The sequence below is a fragment of the Alligator sinensis genome, unplaced genomic scaffold (assembly GCF_000455745.1).
Source record: "Alligator sinensis unplaced genomic scaffold, ASM45574v1 scaffold463_1, whole genome shotgun sequence".
Lineage (NCBI taxonomy): Eukaryota > Metazoa > Chordata > Crocodylia > Alligatoridae > Alligator > Alligator sinensis.
In genome coordinates, this window is record NW_005842584.1 from 1,024,759 (window position 1) to 1,039,056 (window position 14,298).

At 63.6% G+C, this 14,298-nt stretch overlaps 1 protein-coding gene across 1 annotated transcript; it reads right to left on the reverse strand.

The window, feature by feature from the left end:
• Nucleotides 1-4,756: 4,756 nt before the first annotated feature.
• On the reverse strand, nt 4,757-10,771 carry IGSF8 (immunoglobulin superfamily member 8; the record flags this gene model as incomplete). Its single annotated transcript, XM_006032753.3, has 6 exons — nt 4,757-5,784; nt 6,708-6,849; nt 7,351-7,761; nt 7,993-8,412; nt 8,708-9,181; nt 10,225-10,771. Coding segments are annotated over 5 exons (1,968 nt in total), but the record flags the coding sequence as incomplete, so codon positions are not given.
• Between the last annotated feature and the right edge of the window lie 3,527 nt (nt 10,772-14,298).

Sequence of the window (14,298 nt, forward strand, 5' to 3'; positions counted from 1 at the left end):
CGTCTCTTGGCCTTCGCTATGCTCCACCCCAAAAGTGGCTGCATTTCTGTGGCTGCTGATGCCCTCTGGAGGCTGGGGCTCAGTCTGAGTGAGGTGTGGAGCAGTGCCTGTCCCCTTGGCGGGTGTGCGGATGGCCCCGAGCAGGCCGGAGCACAACCCCTGATCCCGAGCGCAGCAGGGACACAGAGGAGGGCCCTGGCACTGCTGCGACCCCCAGGGCTGGGGAGGGGTCTGCGGACATATGTGGTCCACTAAGCTGGCTGTGCCACTCAGGTCCTAGCCCCCTTCCCCCTCCCAGAGCCCTTCTCTGCTCCCCTCTTTCTTAGAGGCCCCTGAGCTGGATCGTGACCCAGGTCTGAGTGCCCCGCTGGGGTTCCCTCCCTGGGTCTCTGGCCTGACCCAGCTGCCCCTGGCCTGGTCCCTTTGGAGCATTTCTCTTTTGTGTCCCCCATCCCCATCGCTGGGGGGGATCTCCAGCTCCATCTGGGTTCAGATTTCTCTCTAGGTCTTCTTTCCGCCATCTCTTTGGACCTCCCTGGTGCACATGCCCCTGCCTCTGAAGTGCAGCCAGCTGTGGGGTGCAGCACCTGGGAAAAGCAGGAGGGTTGGAGCTGTTATCACTCACAGGGCAGGGCCTGTGCTTGGCTCGGGGGGGCCTTGTGGCATGGTTGGGGTGAGCACTGCTGTCAGCCTGGGAACCCCTGGCCTGGCCCATTGTGCCCCCAGCACGGCCGCCCTCTGCCTGGACCTCGGAGCAGCTCCACCGGACCACCGCTGCATCGGTCTTGCAGTCATCATCAGCCCCTCGACAGGGGGAGGGGGCCGTGGCTCACACTGCCAAAGGGCACAGCGGGGAACTTGCAGGGCGGGAGTGCTACTCTACTGCGCACGCTGCAGTCTGTGCATTTGTGTGCACGTGCGTGTGTGTGCTTGGCCTTGGGCGTGTGTGAGGGGGAGACAAGGAGCCAAGATAAGCACTGAATGTACCAGCTGACTGTCAGATACAGTGAAGCACTTGGGTGTATGTGTAGCCATGTATGTGTGTGCGCACGCACGCATTTGTGTGTGTGGGATGGGGAGATGAGGATCCAGGATAAGCACTGAATGTATCAGCTGACTGACACACTGAAGTACTTGTGTGTGTGTGGGGGTGGGGGGGGCAGGGGGGATGGGACGTGTAACTGTGTGTGCTTGTGTGTGTAAGGGGAAAAAAAAGACTGGAATAAGCACTGAATGTACCTGCTAACTATCTGATACAGTGAAGCATGGGGCCGTGGGGGGTGCTGCATGTGTTTGTGTGTGTTCATGTATGTGCATATGTGCGTGCACGCGTGTGTGAGCTGGGGGAGGAGGAGATGCTGGCCAAGCCCTGGCTATGCTGCACCATGCCCCAGGCTGGGATCAGCACAAACGGCTCCGGCTTCAGGTGCCCCCAACACTGCAAAGGGGAAGAAACACTTGGAAAGAACCCCAGGGCTGAGCCAGGGCAGGGCCGGTGCGGTCCTGCAGGCTGGGAGGGAGCAGTGGGGAGTGTGGCTCTGTAGGCCTGGGGTTGGCGGGGTGTGGCAGGGGCTATGCATGGGGCAGGGGCACTTTGGTCCTGCTGGGCCGTTGGCGGGGGAGCACTGTTTCCAGCATGCTGGCTGCAGGGGTCTGGAAAGCACATTTCAGCCTTTATCCCTTTGATGCCTCCCCCCACGGCTCATCTTTCTGCAGAGCAAACAGGAAGCGCATGGGAGGCCGGAGACCCGCAGGGCACGCACGTGCTTGGACAGTGCAAGCGGGCGGAGAAGCGTGGCACGGGAGGGGGCACAAACAGCAGGGAGGAGGCATGATGGGACACGGCAATGTGGGAGGACCGGCCTTGCAACCCAGACTCCTGGGTCCTGTGGCCACTGCCCTGGCCTCTGGCAGTCAAGGATGGGCGCTGCCTCAGCGCTTGTGCAGCACTGAGCATGTAGAGAGCAGAGAGCACAGCTAACCCCCATGCTGGCCTGTGCCCCCATCTCCATGCAGCCTAGGGGGCGGGGGACATGCCCAGGGGCTCAGGACAGTCAGTGGTAAAGAGGAGCCAGGCCCTGGGGACCCTACCTGCCCCCACCATTGCTGCCTCCCTTTGCCATGGGCTGAGATACCAGTGACGGGTGCCGTGGTTGAGCTGGGGCAGAAAAAGGGTGAACAGGACTAACTGCAGTGATCCCATGGGACATGCCCCTGGCTGGGAAAGAGAGGTCAGTGGTGAAGCCAACACTGTGTCCAGCTGCAGCAGGAGCTTGTGCCCCAGAGCAGGCCCCTGCCCAGGGACACAGCAGATGGACACCCCCAGGCACAGGCCTGGCACAGCATCCCCCTGCTCACCCCAGCCCACCCCTGCACTGCTGTGTCTCTGGGAGGGGGTGGCCCTGGGTCCAGGTGGGCAGCCAGATGGATGCACTGGACACATGCCGCTCTGTGCGGTAATAAAGGGACGGCCTTTGCACTGCAGCAGCTTGGATCTTTAAGCACGGCATGTTTGGTGCAGCCGGGAGCTGCAGGGCATGCTCAGAGCTGTTGTGCAGTTCTCCGAGGACATGGAGCTTCTTGGCATCACCCTTCAAACCACCCCCAGCCTGCCAGGACCCTGCTGATGGACGGACTAGGACAGCAGCTCACCCCACTGCCCTGCACGACCCTTCTAGGCCCTGGACCTGCCATGCTGGTTCTGGCATCAGTGCAGCCAGCCCCATGCCAACGAGTGCTGGGATCCTTTAGCTTGGACATGGCAGCTATCCTTCTCCCAGCTCCCAAGGGACAGGGGCCAGGCCATGACCAAGGGCAGCTGAGAGATAGCAACCCCCAGTACCAGGGCCAGGCTGGGGCATTGTGGCTGCTGCTGCCCAAGGACTGCCCTGGGGTCAGCACTGAGGCCTGGGGACAGTGCCCCTGACTGCCGCCCAACTATCTTTCTGCCCAGTGCCCTGGCACTGCCTGGCCCGCTGGCCGTGACTCACAGGACAGCACATGGCATGCAGCCGGCAGCTCCTGCTGACCGGGCCTCTTTGATGTTCAGTGCTGGCTTGCTCCAGGCTCCAGCCAGAGCCAAACAAAACAGCCGGCAGTCTCAGATTCCCCTCTCCACCACAGGCAGCTCCGGCTCAGCTAGCAGCACCGTCTTGCTTTCCAGCAGCTGGCCCGGGGCAAGGCAGGGGAGAGACAGCAGGCTGGACCCAGCCCATGGCCCCAAAGCGCAACCTGTCCTGCCCTGCCCTGCAGCTGATGCAGGGTCTGGCCAGTGCTGGGGGCATCCTACTGGCCAGCTCCAGGGGGCCGCAGCAGACTCTGCCCAGCACTTGCTCACATGGCCCCTGCACGGGCTCTCCAGCCTTGCCAGAGCCGGGGCCAGCACAGTGCCAGGTGGCACCACCTGTTTCTGCCCAGCAGCGGACATGGAGGGGAGGCTGGGCCAGGCCTGGTGCTGTCCAGAGCAGCACATCTCCTGCAGGCGGTTGCTGCTAGGGCTGGTGGACGGGATCCCTGCCTCCTGCTCGCTCAGTGCAGGGCTGTCCTGGCCCCGGCTCCCTTCAGCCCTGCTGCCCATGGCTGGTGGCCCAGTTCCAGCCCCATGACACCTGTCTATCTGTCCATTAAATTACCATGAGCTCTAAGGCCCACCTGGCTAACTAGTAACCCTTACTGTATGGGGGCTAATGGATGAGTGGAACTAAATTCTTGGGACAACAAAGGCAAAAAACAGGACAGGAGGGATGTGAGGGTCAGAGAGTTAAAATGTGAAAATGAGTGCTCCTGACGGGGACACTGAGCAGAGCCCCCCAGGCTGCACCCACTGGTCCTCGAAGGCAGCCCGTGACACCTGGGAGCTGGTGGGGAACCCAGGAGCAGCAAGCAGGACTCGGCTTCAGCGGCCACAGGGACTGCAGCCAGGCCAGCTGGCAGTGCCAGTGCCCCAACCCCACTCAGCCAGGCCAAGGGAAAAGGCCTTGCTTACAATCTACATGTGCGTGCCTACTACTCCCCCTTCTCCCCTCTTGGCTGGGACAAGAGCCACCTGCAACAGCACACCCGTCCCAGCCTCTCCCCAGGGCCTCCAAGGGACCAGGCCAGAGCCAGTGGTGCCAGGACTCAAAAGGTGACAAACGCTGAAGGTGAAAGACGCTAGTACAGCTGTGCTGACCAAGCAGAAGGGCCTGGGTGCCCCCACAGCCTCATAGCCATCACCCAGGAGCAAAATGCACGTGCCCTCAATATCGCCCGGCCCTGCTGAGCACATGCATAAACCTGGGGCGCGCTGTGGAGATTTCACAGGCCCCCTGCATCATTAGACCTCAGGTAGATGGGATCCCATCCCCCTGGGGGCTCCCGTCTGGCACAGGCCACTCTCCTGTCCCCATGGAAAGGTTGCCGGGAGGGGCCAAGTGCATTGCACCAGGGCCAGATCGCTCAGGGCCGGTGGCTGGAAACCCGGAGATGCAAATTGGTGCAGTGATGAGCATGGCTGGGCCAGGCTGTTTGAGTTGTGCCTACCAGATGGGGCTCCTGTGTCTGGCCCTGAGCAGATGGAGGCCACGCCAGCGGGTGGAGGCTTTCCCAGCCACCCCAGGGCCACACCTGGCCATCTCCACTGGCACAAAGAGGAACAGCGCCCGCACTCACGCAGGACAGCGCTGCGACGTCAGCCCCAGCCATTCTCCGAGAGCGAGATTCCCTCCCCTAGGTTATTTGGGGTGGGCGGTTGGAGAGGAAGAGCCACAGTCCGGGGGCCTCTCTGCAGGTTTATTGGCACTGTGTTGGCCTGCTGGGCACCGGCACTGTCTTCCCGGCCCCGAGCGCAGCCGCAGCTTCCCTGGGAGTTGTCAGTCACTCCCTTCCCGGCCAGAAGGAGCAACACTAGGGCCCTGGCTGGGATCCAGGCCCCTCCACATGTGGTGGGGGGATGTGGAGCCAGCACATTCCCCCGCAAGCTGCACAGGTCAGGGCAGCCGGCCATGCTGGGCCACTGGCTGCGGGGCCCTGTGGACCACACGCCGCACCTGGAGGATGGAGCCTGAACTCTTTGGCACTTCACTCTCTCCTCCACTCTCTCATGCCTACCGTGCAGGCTAGAAGCAAAGGGGGACCCCCTGGACCTTCAGCCCCAAGATCGCTGCTGCTCCGCATAAAGGGGAGCTCCCTCAGCAGGTTGCATTAGTAGGTTGTTACCCCCTATGTGCACGATGCCTGCATCGCTTCTTATCCAAGCCAGGGCACCCCAACAGGCCTCCAGCTGTGGGATGTGCTGTGAGCAAGGTGCTGAGCCTCTCCCCGGGCACGGGGGTAAGGATAGGGGGGGGTATCCTGCAGAGATAAAGGATCACAAGAGTGTGGATTGCACAGGACAGAACCAAAGGGCCCACATGGGGCCAAATACTGAGTGGGTGGAAGGGGCAGGACAGAGGGCACAGGGGGAAGGGGGTGCAGAGTCCTTAGCAGTGCTGGGAACGTGGAGGGGGGACAGCCTCCATCCCCCACCCTGGGACATGCAGGCCTGGTCCAAGGATCCAGGAGAGCAGCCAGGCCAGGAGATGGGGCCGTGCCCCTGCCCTTCGCATCCCCCCCTGTAACCCCAGACCGAGGCAGCAGCTTGCTGCCAGGACGAGTAGCCCTGGGTCCATCCCGCCAGGTTGAGTTTGGTCCAAAAAGGTCCTGGACTGGTTCTTCCTGGGGAGAAGCTGGGGGTGGGGATGCTGGGGCACCAGCTGGGAGGTTGCAGTTGTGTGGAAGGGATGAAGATCGAGGTGAAGCAGGAGCCTACAGAAGGAGATAAAGGCAGGGGGTCAGGGCCAGCAATGAGCTCGAGACAGCTGGGGCAGCGAGCATCTGGCCTCCTGGTTGGTCCTGCGGTCGCCCCATGCAGGGCCACGTGCTGACGTGGTGGGCTCTGCCCTGCAGTCAACATTTCCAGGAAGGAAGCAGCAACGCAGCCTGCCTGGCTGTCAGGCTCCTGTCCAGCTCTCCCACAAACAGCTTTCCCTCTCAGCCTGCCTGCCCCTCCCTCCCACAGCAAACCACAGCCCCCACTGGGCCTGCTGGGAGCCTGATCCGGGCTCGGGGCAGGGCTCCAGGAGGGCACGGAGGTGCGGGGCTGACCCCAGTAACCATCCCGGAGACTCCCTGCACCGGAACAGCAGCTGGAGGAAACACGGTCACGGGCAAACGCTGTCGTCTTGGCAGCAAACACATTTTCCACCACAAATCCATCACCTGGAGCAGCCCCAGCCAGCCGAGAGAGGGAGGGGGGTGGAGCCCAGGCCTGGCTCTGGCAGAGGCCAGGAGACTCTGCTGGCTGGCTGCAGTACAGGACTCGTGCCACACAGGGCAGATCAGCCCCATCCAGTAGAGAGGAGCAGACACGCAGCTGCCTTGGGCACCCGACCCCCGCAGCAGGGTAGCCCTGCCTGCCCCGGGGCATGACAAACCCAGGGGAGCAAGCGGTGACCCCACAGAGGGTCACTGCAGGGGGGAGGCGGCTGTAGCAGGGCCTGTAGCCTCAGGGCAGGTGACAACCCCTCACTTCCTTCTGGCTCCCAGGGGCCTGGATCGGAGCAGGTCCGCTGAGCCCCGCTCTTGGAGTGTCCACTCGATGGCACCGGCCTGGCAAGCTACAGAGTCCCAAGCAGGGCAGGGTGGGAACTGGCTCACCAGGTGCTCCTCCACTGCACAGGGCCACTCACCTCCAGAGTCCCAGGCTGGCCCCAGTTCACCTCTTGCGGAGCCGCCTCATGAAGCAGCAGGTGACGGTGGCAAGGATGGCGATGCCCACGACCAGGGCGCTGACCACACCCGCCACCAGCGGCACCAGGAGTGTGTCCATGGCTGCAGGGTGGAGAGAGGTGCTTGTCAGACCCATCGTGGCATGGGGAGGAAGAAGTTAAACACTGTGGGGGAGTAGGGGCAGCCGAGATCATAAAAAATGAAGGTTGGAAAGGACTTCAGGAGGTCACATAGTCCAACCCCCTGCTCAAAGCAGGACCAGCCCCAACTACATCATCCCAGCCAAGGCTTTGTTTAGACAGGACTTAAACGCCTCCAAGGGTGGATACTCCACCACCTTTCTGGGGAACCTGTTCCAGTGCTTTCTTACCCTCCTCATGAGGAAGTTTTTCCTAATATCCAACCTCAACTTCCCTTGCTACAACTGGAGCCCATTGCTCCTTGTTGTCATTTGCCGCCACTGGGAACAGTCCAGCTCCACCCAGCCCTGGTGAACTACAGGGGAAAGGGGGTTGGGCAGGGTAGTAGGGGAGGCATGGGGGGTACACTTACCGAGAGTGTAGGGACATGGGGGGACTGGGCAAGGGCAGAGGGGGCACTTACCGAGGGCGTAGGGGTAGACAGTGATGGGGCCTGAGCGGGTAGCGCCCGCCTGGTACCAGCTGCGGTCGGGTAAGCGCACCCAGGCGGTGGCAGTGCAGTGGTAGTGGCCCTGGTCGAGGGGCTGCACGCCGTGAAGTCGCAGGCGATAGCACTGGGGAGCCACCTTGTCCACACTCACGTGGCCGCCCGCCAGCCGTGGGCCCAGCTCGGCCACGCCCTCACGGCTCACAGCAGCTACCAGGCGGCCTTGTGGCTCTGAGCCCTCTGCTATGGGCATCGGCTCTGCCCACCAGCTCACGGCCACGTGCACAGGCTGTGGCGACTCCAACGACACGTTGCAGAGCAGCTCGGCTGTGTCCCCACGGTAGATGGCTGGGGCGGGCAGCCACGCATTGGCTGCCAGCACCACGCCTGAAAGGAGAATGAAAGCAGGTGTCAGAGCACCACAAAGGGAGCGCAGGGAGTGGGGCAAGCCTGTCTCCAACAGGGGAGCAGGTCAGGGTGGGTGCGCTGGCTTGGGGGGAGCAGACCCCTCTACCCCAGTCCCAGCCCCTCCAGCATGAGTAGTGTGGGAAGCAGGAGGGGGCACTGGCACACAGGATCCCAAGTTTGTGGAGATGGGTAGGGCCAAGGGTCTCGTACCTTGAGCCTTCATGTGCACCTTCAGCCCAGGTGACTGGCTCCTGGCCACCTCCTTCAGGGGCACACTGGATGCTCGCACATACACCCGAACCACGCAGCGGTACATGCCCGCATCATCCGGCTGGGCTGATGCCACCCGCAGCTGATAGGCACCAGGGTTGGGTGCCAGCTTCTGCAGTGCAACGTGGCGCCGGCCCACACGGCGGTTGGCATAGCTCTCCCCTAGCACCATTGTCCCGTCAGGGTCCAGCTGGGCCACCAGGCGCTTGGACCCACCCTCCTCGCCAACCTCCCAGGCCACGGCATAGGCCACGTGAGGCAGGGCGGGCAGGGCCCCCGAGAGGTTGCACAGCAGCTCCAAGGCATCGCCAGTGGTGAGCCGGACTTCAGTGGGGCTGGCTGACACTTTCAGCTGGCTGGCTGCAGGGAAGCCCGGACAAAGCAGAGAGTGAGACCCCCCCCCAGGCAGTGCCATCCCCTGCATGAGCATGCACAAGTGCCCTGCAGCTGCAGAGCCCTCTGCCCACCCACTCCAGGCAGGAAGCAATGGAGAGATCCCTTTCCTGCACATCAAAAGCAAGCTGTGAACCCACCTGGGAGAGTAGCAGGGTCCACTCAGATGGGGCTGGAGGCGCAGACAAGCTGCCTGCCCCACTGCCCAATTCTTCCTGCCTGTCCCAGTGCCCAAGCCTCCTGGCCCCACCCCAGTACTCACCGATAGGCTGGACGGTGACTTCAGCCAGCACCGCTCGCTTCTCGGCAATGAGCTGCCAGCTGCCATCAGGGTCCTGGATCCACTCGCCGGCTGTGCAGTGGTAGGTGCCGGCGTCCTCAGGCTGCACTTGGCCCAGCACCAGTGTGTACTGCTCGCCACCCAGCTTGGCCAGGGCCAGCTCCCCAGCCTCCAAGCGCCCTGCGAAGGCCTTGCCCGGCTCCATGCTGAAGTCACGCCGTATGCCCACCACCTCCTGCAACGTGTGACGCCCCACAGGTGTGCCCGGGGCCGAGACCCCGAAGGAGACTGAGAGGTGGGTGTGCTCCTGTGTCCTGCTCTGCGCTGTGCAGCTCAGCCGCAGCTCCTGGCTCTCCATCAGGCTCAGCTGGAGTGGGGTGGCACTGGCCATGCGGCCACGGAGAGGGGGCTGGGGCGTGGGGGAGGCGGCCGTGACCCGCAGCGAGTCGGAGATCACTGCGGGGAGTAGAAGTGGGGGTCAGAGGGCAGCTGGGAAGGGGGGAAGCCCCTGGCCTTGCTCCGCCAGCAAGAGTACCCAGGAGTCCTGTCCCCTAGCACCCTGATCTAACCACCAAGCCCCCAGGCCTCCCACGGAGCCAGGGACAGGACCCAGGAGGCCTGACTCTTAGCTTTCCTGCTGCGACTCACAAGACCCTGCTCCCCTCCAGGAACCTGAGAGAGGACCCAGGAGTCTCGACACCTGCTCACCAGCCCACATCATACACACATGGAAACAGACTGCTCTGGCCTCTCTAAACACTGCTTCCCCTTCCAGAGCCCAGGAAAGAACCCAGGAGTCCAGGATCCTGGGCACTCAATCTAACCCAGGACAGACTTCCCCTGGAAAGGCCCAAGGAAGTTCCCCAAGAGCCCGGGGTGGCCCCAGGACTAGCTCAGCCACAGGAAAGAGGAACCTGGTCTTCTCCTCTCCAGGGTAAGATCATCCCTGTCATGTCCCAGCAGGCAACCCCCCAACGCTGCTATCCCTCTGACCCACAGCTGGACTCCCACTATGGCCGGAGTTGGGGCAGAGCATGCCCTGCATTGAGCCCCCCACTGGTCCCTGCAGCCTGTGGCATAGGGGCTCAGCCAGAGGGCTATGGAGGGAGCCCCAGAATGCCCCTGGAGGGGCTGCCCCCTGGCCGCCTGCCCCCCTCCCCCAGCCTGGTGCTAGCTCCCATCCAGCTGCTGTTTGCTTTCAGCACATGACACATCTCTGTGGGGGTGGGGGAGCTGCTGCAGTCATGGGACCAGGATCCATCCCAGGCACCGCCCAGGCAGGAGGTGGGGTAGCTGCCAGCTGAACCCAGTAGCAATGACCCCTGGCTGGGGCAGGGATTGTGTGTACAGCACCTGGCACAGAGGAGGTCGTGGACCAGTGGCCTGGGGTGATCTGGGGTCAGCTGTACCAATAATCCACCCAAGACCAGACCTTTGCATGGGTGCAATTGCTGCCTGAATGGAGGTGGCCTCGCCTCACCCCGTGTGGGGAACCGTACCTTTCAGTGCCACCTTGCTACTGTAGCTGCCGTGGTACTGGGAGTCGGTGGAGGGAGTGTAACACTCGTAGATGCCATCATCCTCGGGCTGGAGGTGGGCAATGCGCAGCTCCACGGCGTCCCCACGGAGCCGCTGCATGGCCACATCACTGCTCTTCACGCGGGAGCTGAAGACGGCGTAGGGGAAGGCGGGGTCCTTGGTGCTGATGATGCCAATGGCAATCGTGGGCGCAGCTGAGCGGTACACGGACCACTCGAAGTGCTGCAGCGTGGAGCCCTCATACTCTGTCACGTGGCAGGGGATGGCCACAGCTGTGCCCTCTACCCGCAGCAGGGGCCCTGGCGGCACGTGCACCTCCCGCGCTGTGCTCAGCCCTGCGGAGACAGAGCAGTCAGGCTTGGGGGCATGGGTGGGGCTCTCTGCACCAGGCCGGGGCCACAGACCTCTACAGCCCCCTCCCTGCCTGCAGCTCAACCCCTGCCACGTATCACCTGGGGTTGCTAAACTCCAGCCACGCAGCCCCCAGGATCCCAGCCATGCATACCCCTCTCACAGTCACATACACTGCCTGGCCCCAGGTCCGCCCATGCATTACCCGCCCCCCCATTCCCACATACAGCTCTGGGCCCCACATCCCACCCACGCACAGTGAGGTGGGAACCCAGGAGTCCAGCTCTAGGGATGGGAGGTGTCCCACCCCTGCTGGAGGGGTCTCCACTGCGCTGCTGCCCCTGCTCCGCACTGTGAGGGAGCCAGCACTGCCCTGGGAAAGGCAGAGCAGCCCTGAGGCAGCTCTAAAATACAACAGCTTCCAGAAAAGCCCTGGGGCAGGGGCAGGGGCAGGGAGGAGGTGAGGCCCAGGCTGGGCTGTGAGGCACCCTGTGGTCACCCTAGACCTTTCCTTGCAAGCATGTCCTTCTCCTGCTGCACCCTGGGGCAGGGCCAGTCCAGCTGCCCACCCTGTTCCATGCCCGCACCCTGTAGGGGCCCAGGCCCTGAGACGTTAAGGTGGCCCTGCCCTCAAAGACAATACTCAGGCCTCCCTGGGACCAGGTCCCTGGGCAGCAGCCGGGAGCAGCAGACCTAGATGGGGCTGCCAGCCTGGGACCCAAGCAGCGGTACCAGCACCCAGGGTCCGGCACCAGTGGGACTACAGGGCCATGCCAGGGCCCCTAGCCCCATGACCCAGCCCAGCCCAGCCAACCCTCATGTGCAGGGAAACCTGAATTGAGAGAGCCCATCACCACCCTGCATTGCATCTCCAGCTGCCCCCACCCACCGCAGGGCTGTGGCTAAACCCAGGCCCCAGCTCCGCAACGCAGGGGCCCGCAGTACCAGGCCCATGCACCCATTCCCGAGTGCTCCCCTCTTTGCCAGCCCCTGCCCTATGCGACGGGCAGGCGACCCGTGGGCAGCCCACAGAGGCACAAAGGCCCTTTCTCCCCCTGGCTGCACAGCTGGATCACGCTCTCCAATCTGGGTCAGGACACAGCGGGGGGTGGGGGGCTGGGATGGCGCAGCCTGGCGGGGACAGAGGTCACACATGCTGCTGCTCAGCACGCAGCTCACGCCGGCAGGGTGGCTGCGTGGAGCAAGGGGACATGCCCTTGCGCCACGGATCAACCCCCCACCCCCACTTCCATTCAACCCAGAGCTCCCCTGACAGAGAGCACCCAGCAATCCCTGGCCCAGACTGGGCCACTGTAGCACCCACAGCTGCAAAGACCGGGAGGGGCAGCTGGGGGGGCACGGGCAGAGTGCCAGATGGGGGGACACCCCATACCCACTCCTCAGGCACCCCTAGCACCTCTGCTTAGCTCTGCCATCCTGGGGAAGTGGGGGGCAACCTTGAAAGTGGGAGTCCCTTGCCTTCAGGACACGGCCAAACCCAAGTTTTTAGAGCCCGTCTCCCTGAATGGGCTTGCAGGGGAAAGGCAGAGGTGTGGGCAAGGCAGGGGACCAGGGAAGTGGGGTGCATGAGCCAGGGGCATTGGGGGACCTCTTGCCTCCCACGTGAGACCATCACAGTGAGATGCAGCTTGCACAGACAGCTCCCTGCGCTGGGCACTGTGGGGGAGGGGGCAGCAGATGGCTGTGGTGGGAAGGGCACAGATGGCGTTGCTGGCAGCGTGGGGGATGTATGGTGGGGGGCGGCATCAGCCTCGTCACTGGCACCTTCCCCCGCACCGTCACCAAGCGGATGGCAGTGCCCTGGGCTGTTCTCCGGCTGCCGCTGTGCACCCAGTGCTGGTGTCAAGCACAGCTGAGAGCAGAGGCAGGGAGCAGGCGTGCTGGCTCCAGCTCCCACAGGCACCTGCAATGGCACAGGCTGCAGCAGAGCTGCTCAGGGCTGCAAATCCGGAGCTTATGGGTGGCCGGGCCCAGCGCTCCCCGAGCCGTGCTGGGTCCAGGCTGGTCCAGCCCAGGTGCCAGAGCCTGCCCCGGCCCCAGGCACCGGCCATGGAGCAGGGCCCAGAGCACCAGGGCCCTGAGCACAACAGAGCACCCGCCACCTCCTTCACCCTGCCCCAGCGTGGCTCTGTCATGAACCCCCCTACCCCTGCCAGGCCTCTGCTCCCCACGGGCACAGGTGGGTTCATGCCCTGCTTTCCCCTGCACCCTTTCAGCCCACTTCCCTGCAGGGAAGGGCATCCTGACCCCAGTGTAGCCACCAGCACATGCCCCTGCCGCAGGGGAGTTGTTGCAGACGGAGCAACCTATCCCGGTCCCCCTCTGACACGCATGCACACGCGACAGGGGAGAGAAAGTGCAGAGAAATGGTACAGAGACAGCCAACCCACCCGCCCGACCAGCGCCCTGTGCACGCTCTCCCCGCTCCGCCTGGCTCTCTCCCCAGCTCCAGCTGCCACCTCCCCTTCCTGCCCCACTGGGCTCCAGTCCAGCCAGTGTCCCTGATCCATCTCATACTGGGATGGGGGGGACAGGCCCAGCCCAAGGACTGCAGAGGAGCTGACAGAGACCAGGCCCAGAAAGAAGGGGGAGCTGCCCGCAGCCCTGCCCCTGATTCTTTTTCCACATTGAGCTCCATTCCCGCCCATCCGTTTCAACGCCGCCTGGAGCCAAAAGGCAGGAGTGAGTCACCTTCCTTGGCACAAAACATTGGCTCCGGGGCCAGAAAGCCTTGGCAAAGCCCCACAGCCACCTCCCTCAGCCCCTGGCCCTGAACTAGAGGCAGAGAGGCAAGGGAGGTCCAGGCTCCGGCTGGCATGGGGGGACAGGGAAGGGCAGGGGCAGGGCACAGTGGTTGAAGGTGGTGGGAGGCTGGGGCCTGAGCCACGGGCACAGCAACTGCCTGCAGCTGGATCTCCAGGGCTGCCGGGTGGCACTGCCCCATGCAGGGGGGGACCCTGCTACCCCATGTGGGTCAGCTCTGGGATGTGCCCGGTGGCCTCTCCCTGCCCCCAGTGCCCTCGGGGCACAGCCAGGCCTGGGGGCAGCGTGGGGAGACGAGGAGGGGGCACTGGAGCAGTCTGGGGAGGGTGGCAGCGGGGCTAGGGGGGTCCAGAAGGGAGGGGGCAACACTGGGGTTACGAGTCAAGGCACCTCCTGGCTTTGCTACACATGCACACCCATGAGGGGGTGTGCACGTCTCCCATGCACACCCACAAACCCCCCACAACATGCACACGAAACACCCACACATGTATGTGCACCTGCACACACACATACATATGCCTGTATGCCCCCATGCATGCGCACACACACGCACCCGTGCCTCTACACCCCCATGCATGCATGCGCGTACACACACACACACACACGTGTCCTTCCCCATGCAATTGCAAGAGTACACATGAAGTGGGTGTACACCCTCATGTGTGCGCGCACACACACACACACACACACACACAAAAAATGGGTGCACCCCCACAATGCATGCACACACAAACGCGGAGACGCGGGTGTGCAACCCATGCATGCACGCGTACACACACAGACGCGGGTGCACGCCCCCATGCACGCGCACACACACGTACAGCTGCGCACCCCATGTACACGCCCCCCCGCACCCCGGAGGCTCCCGCGCTGGCCCGGCCACAAGCGAGAACCCG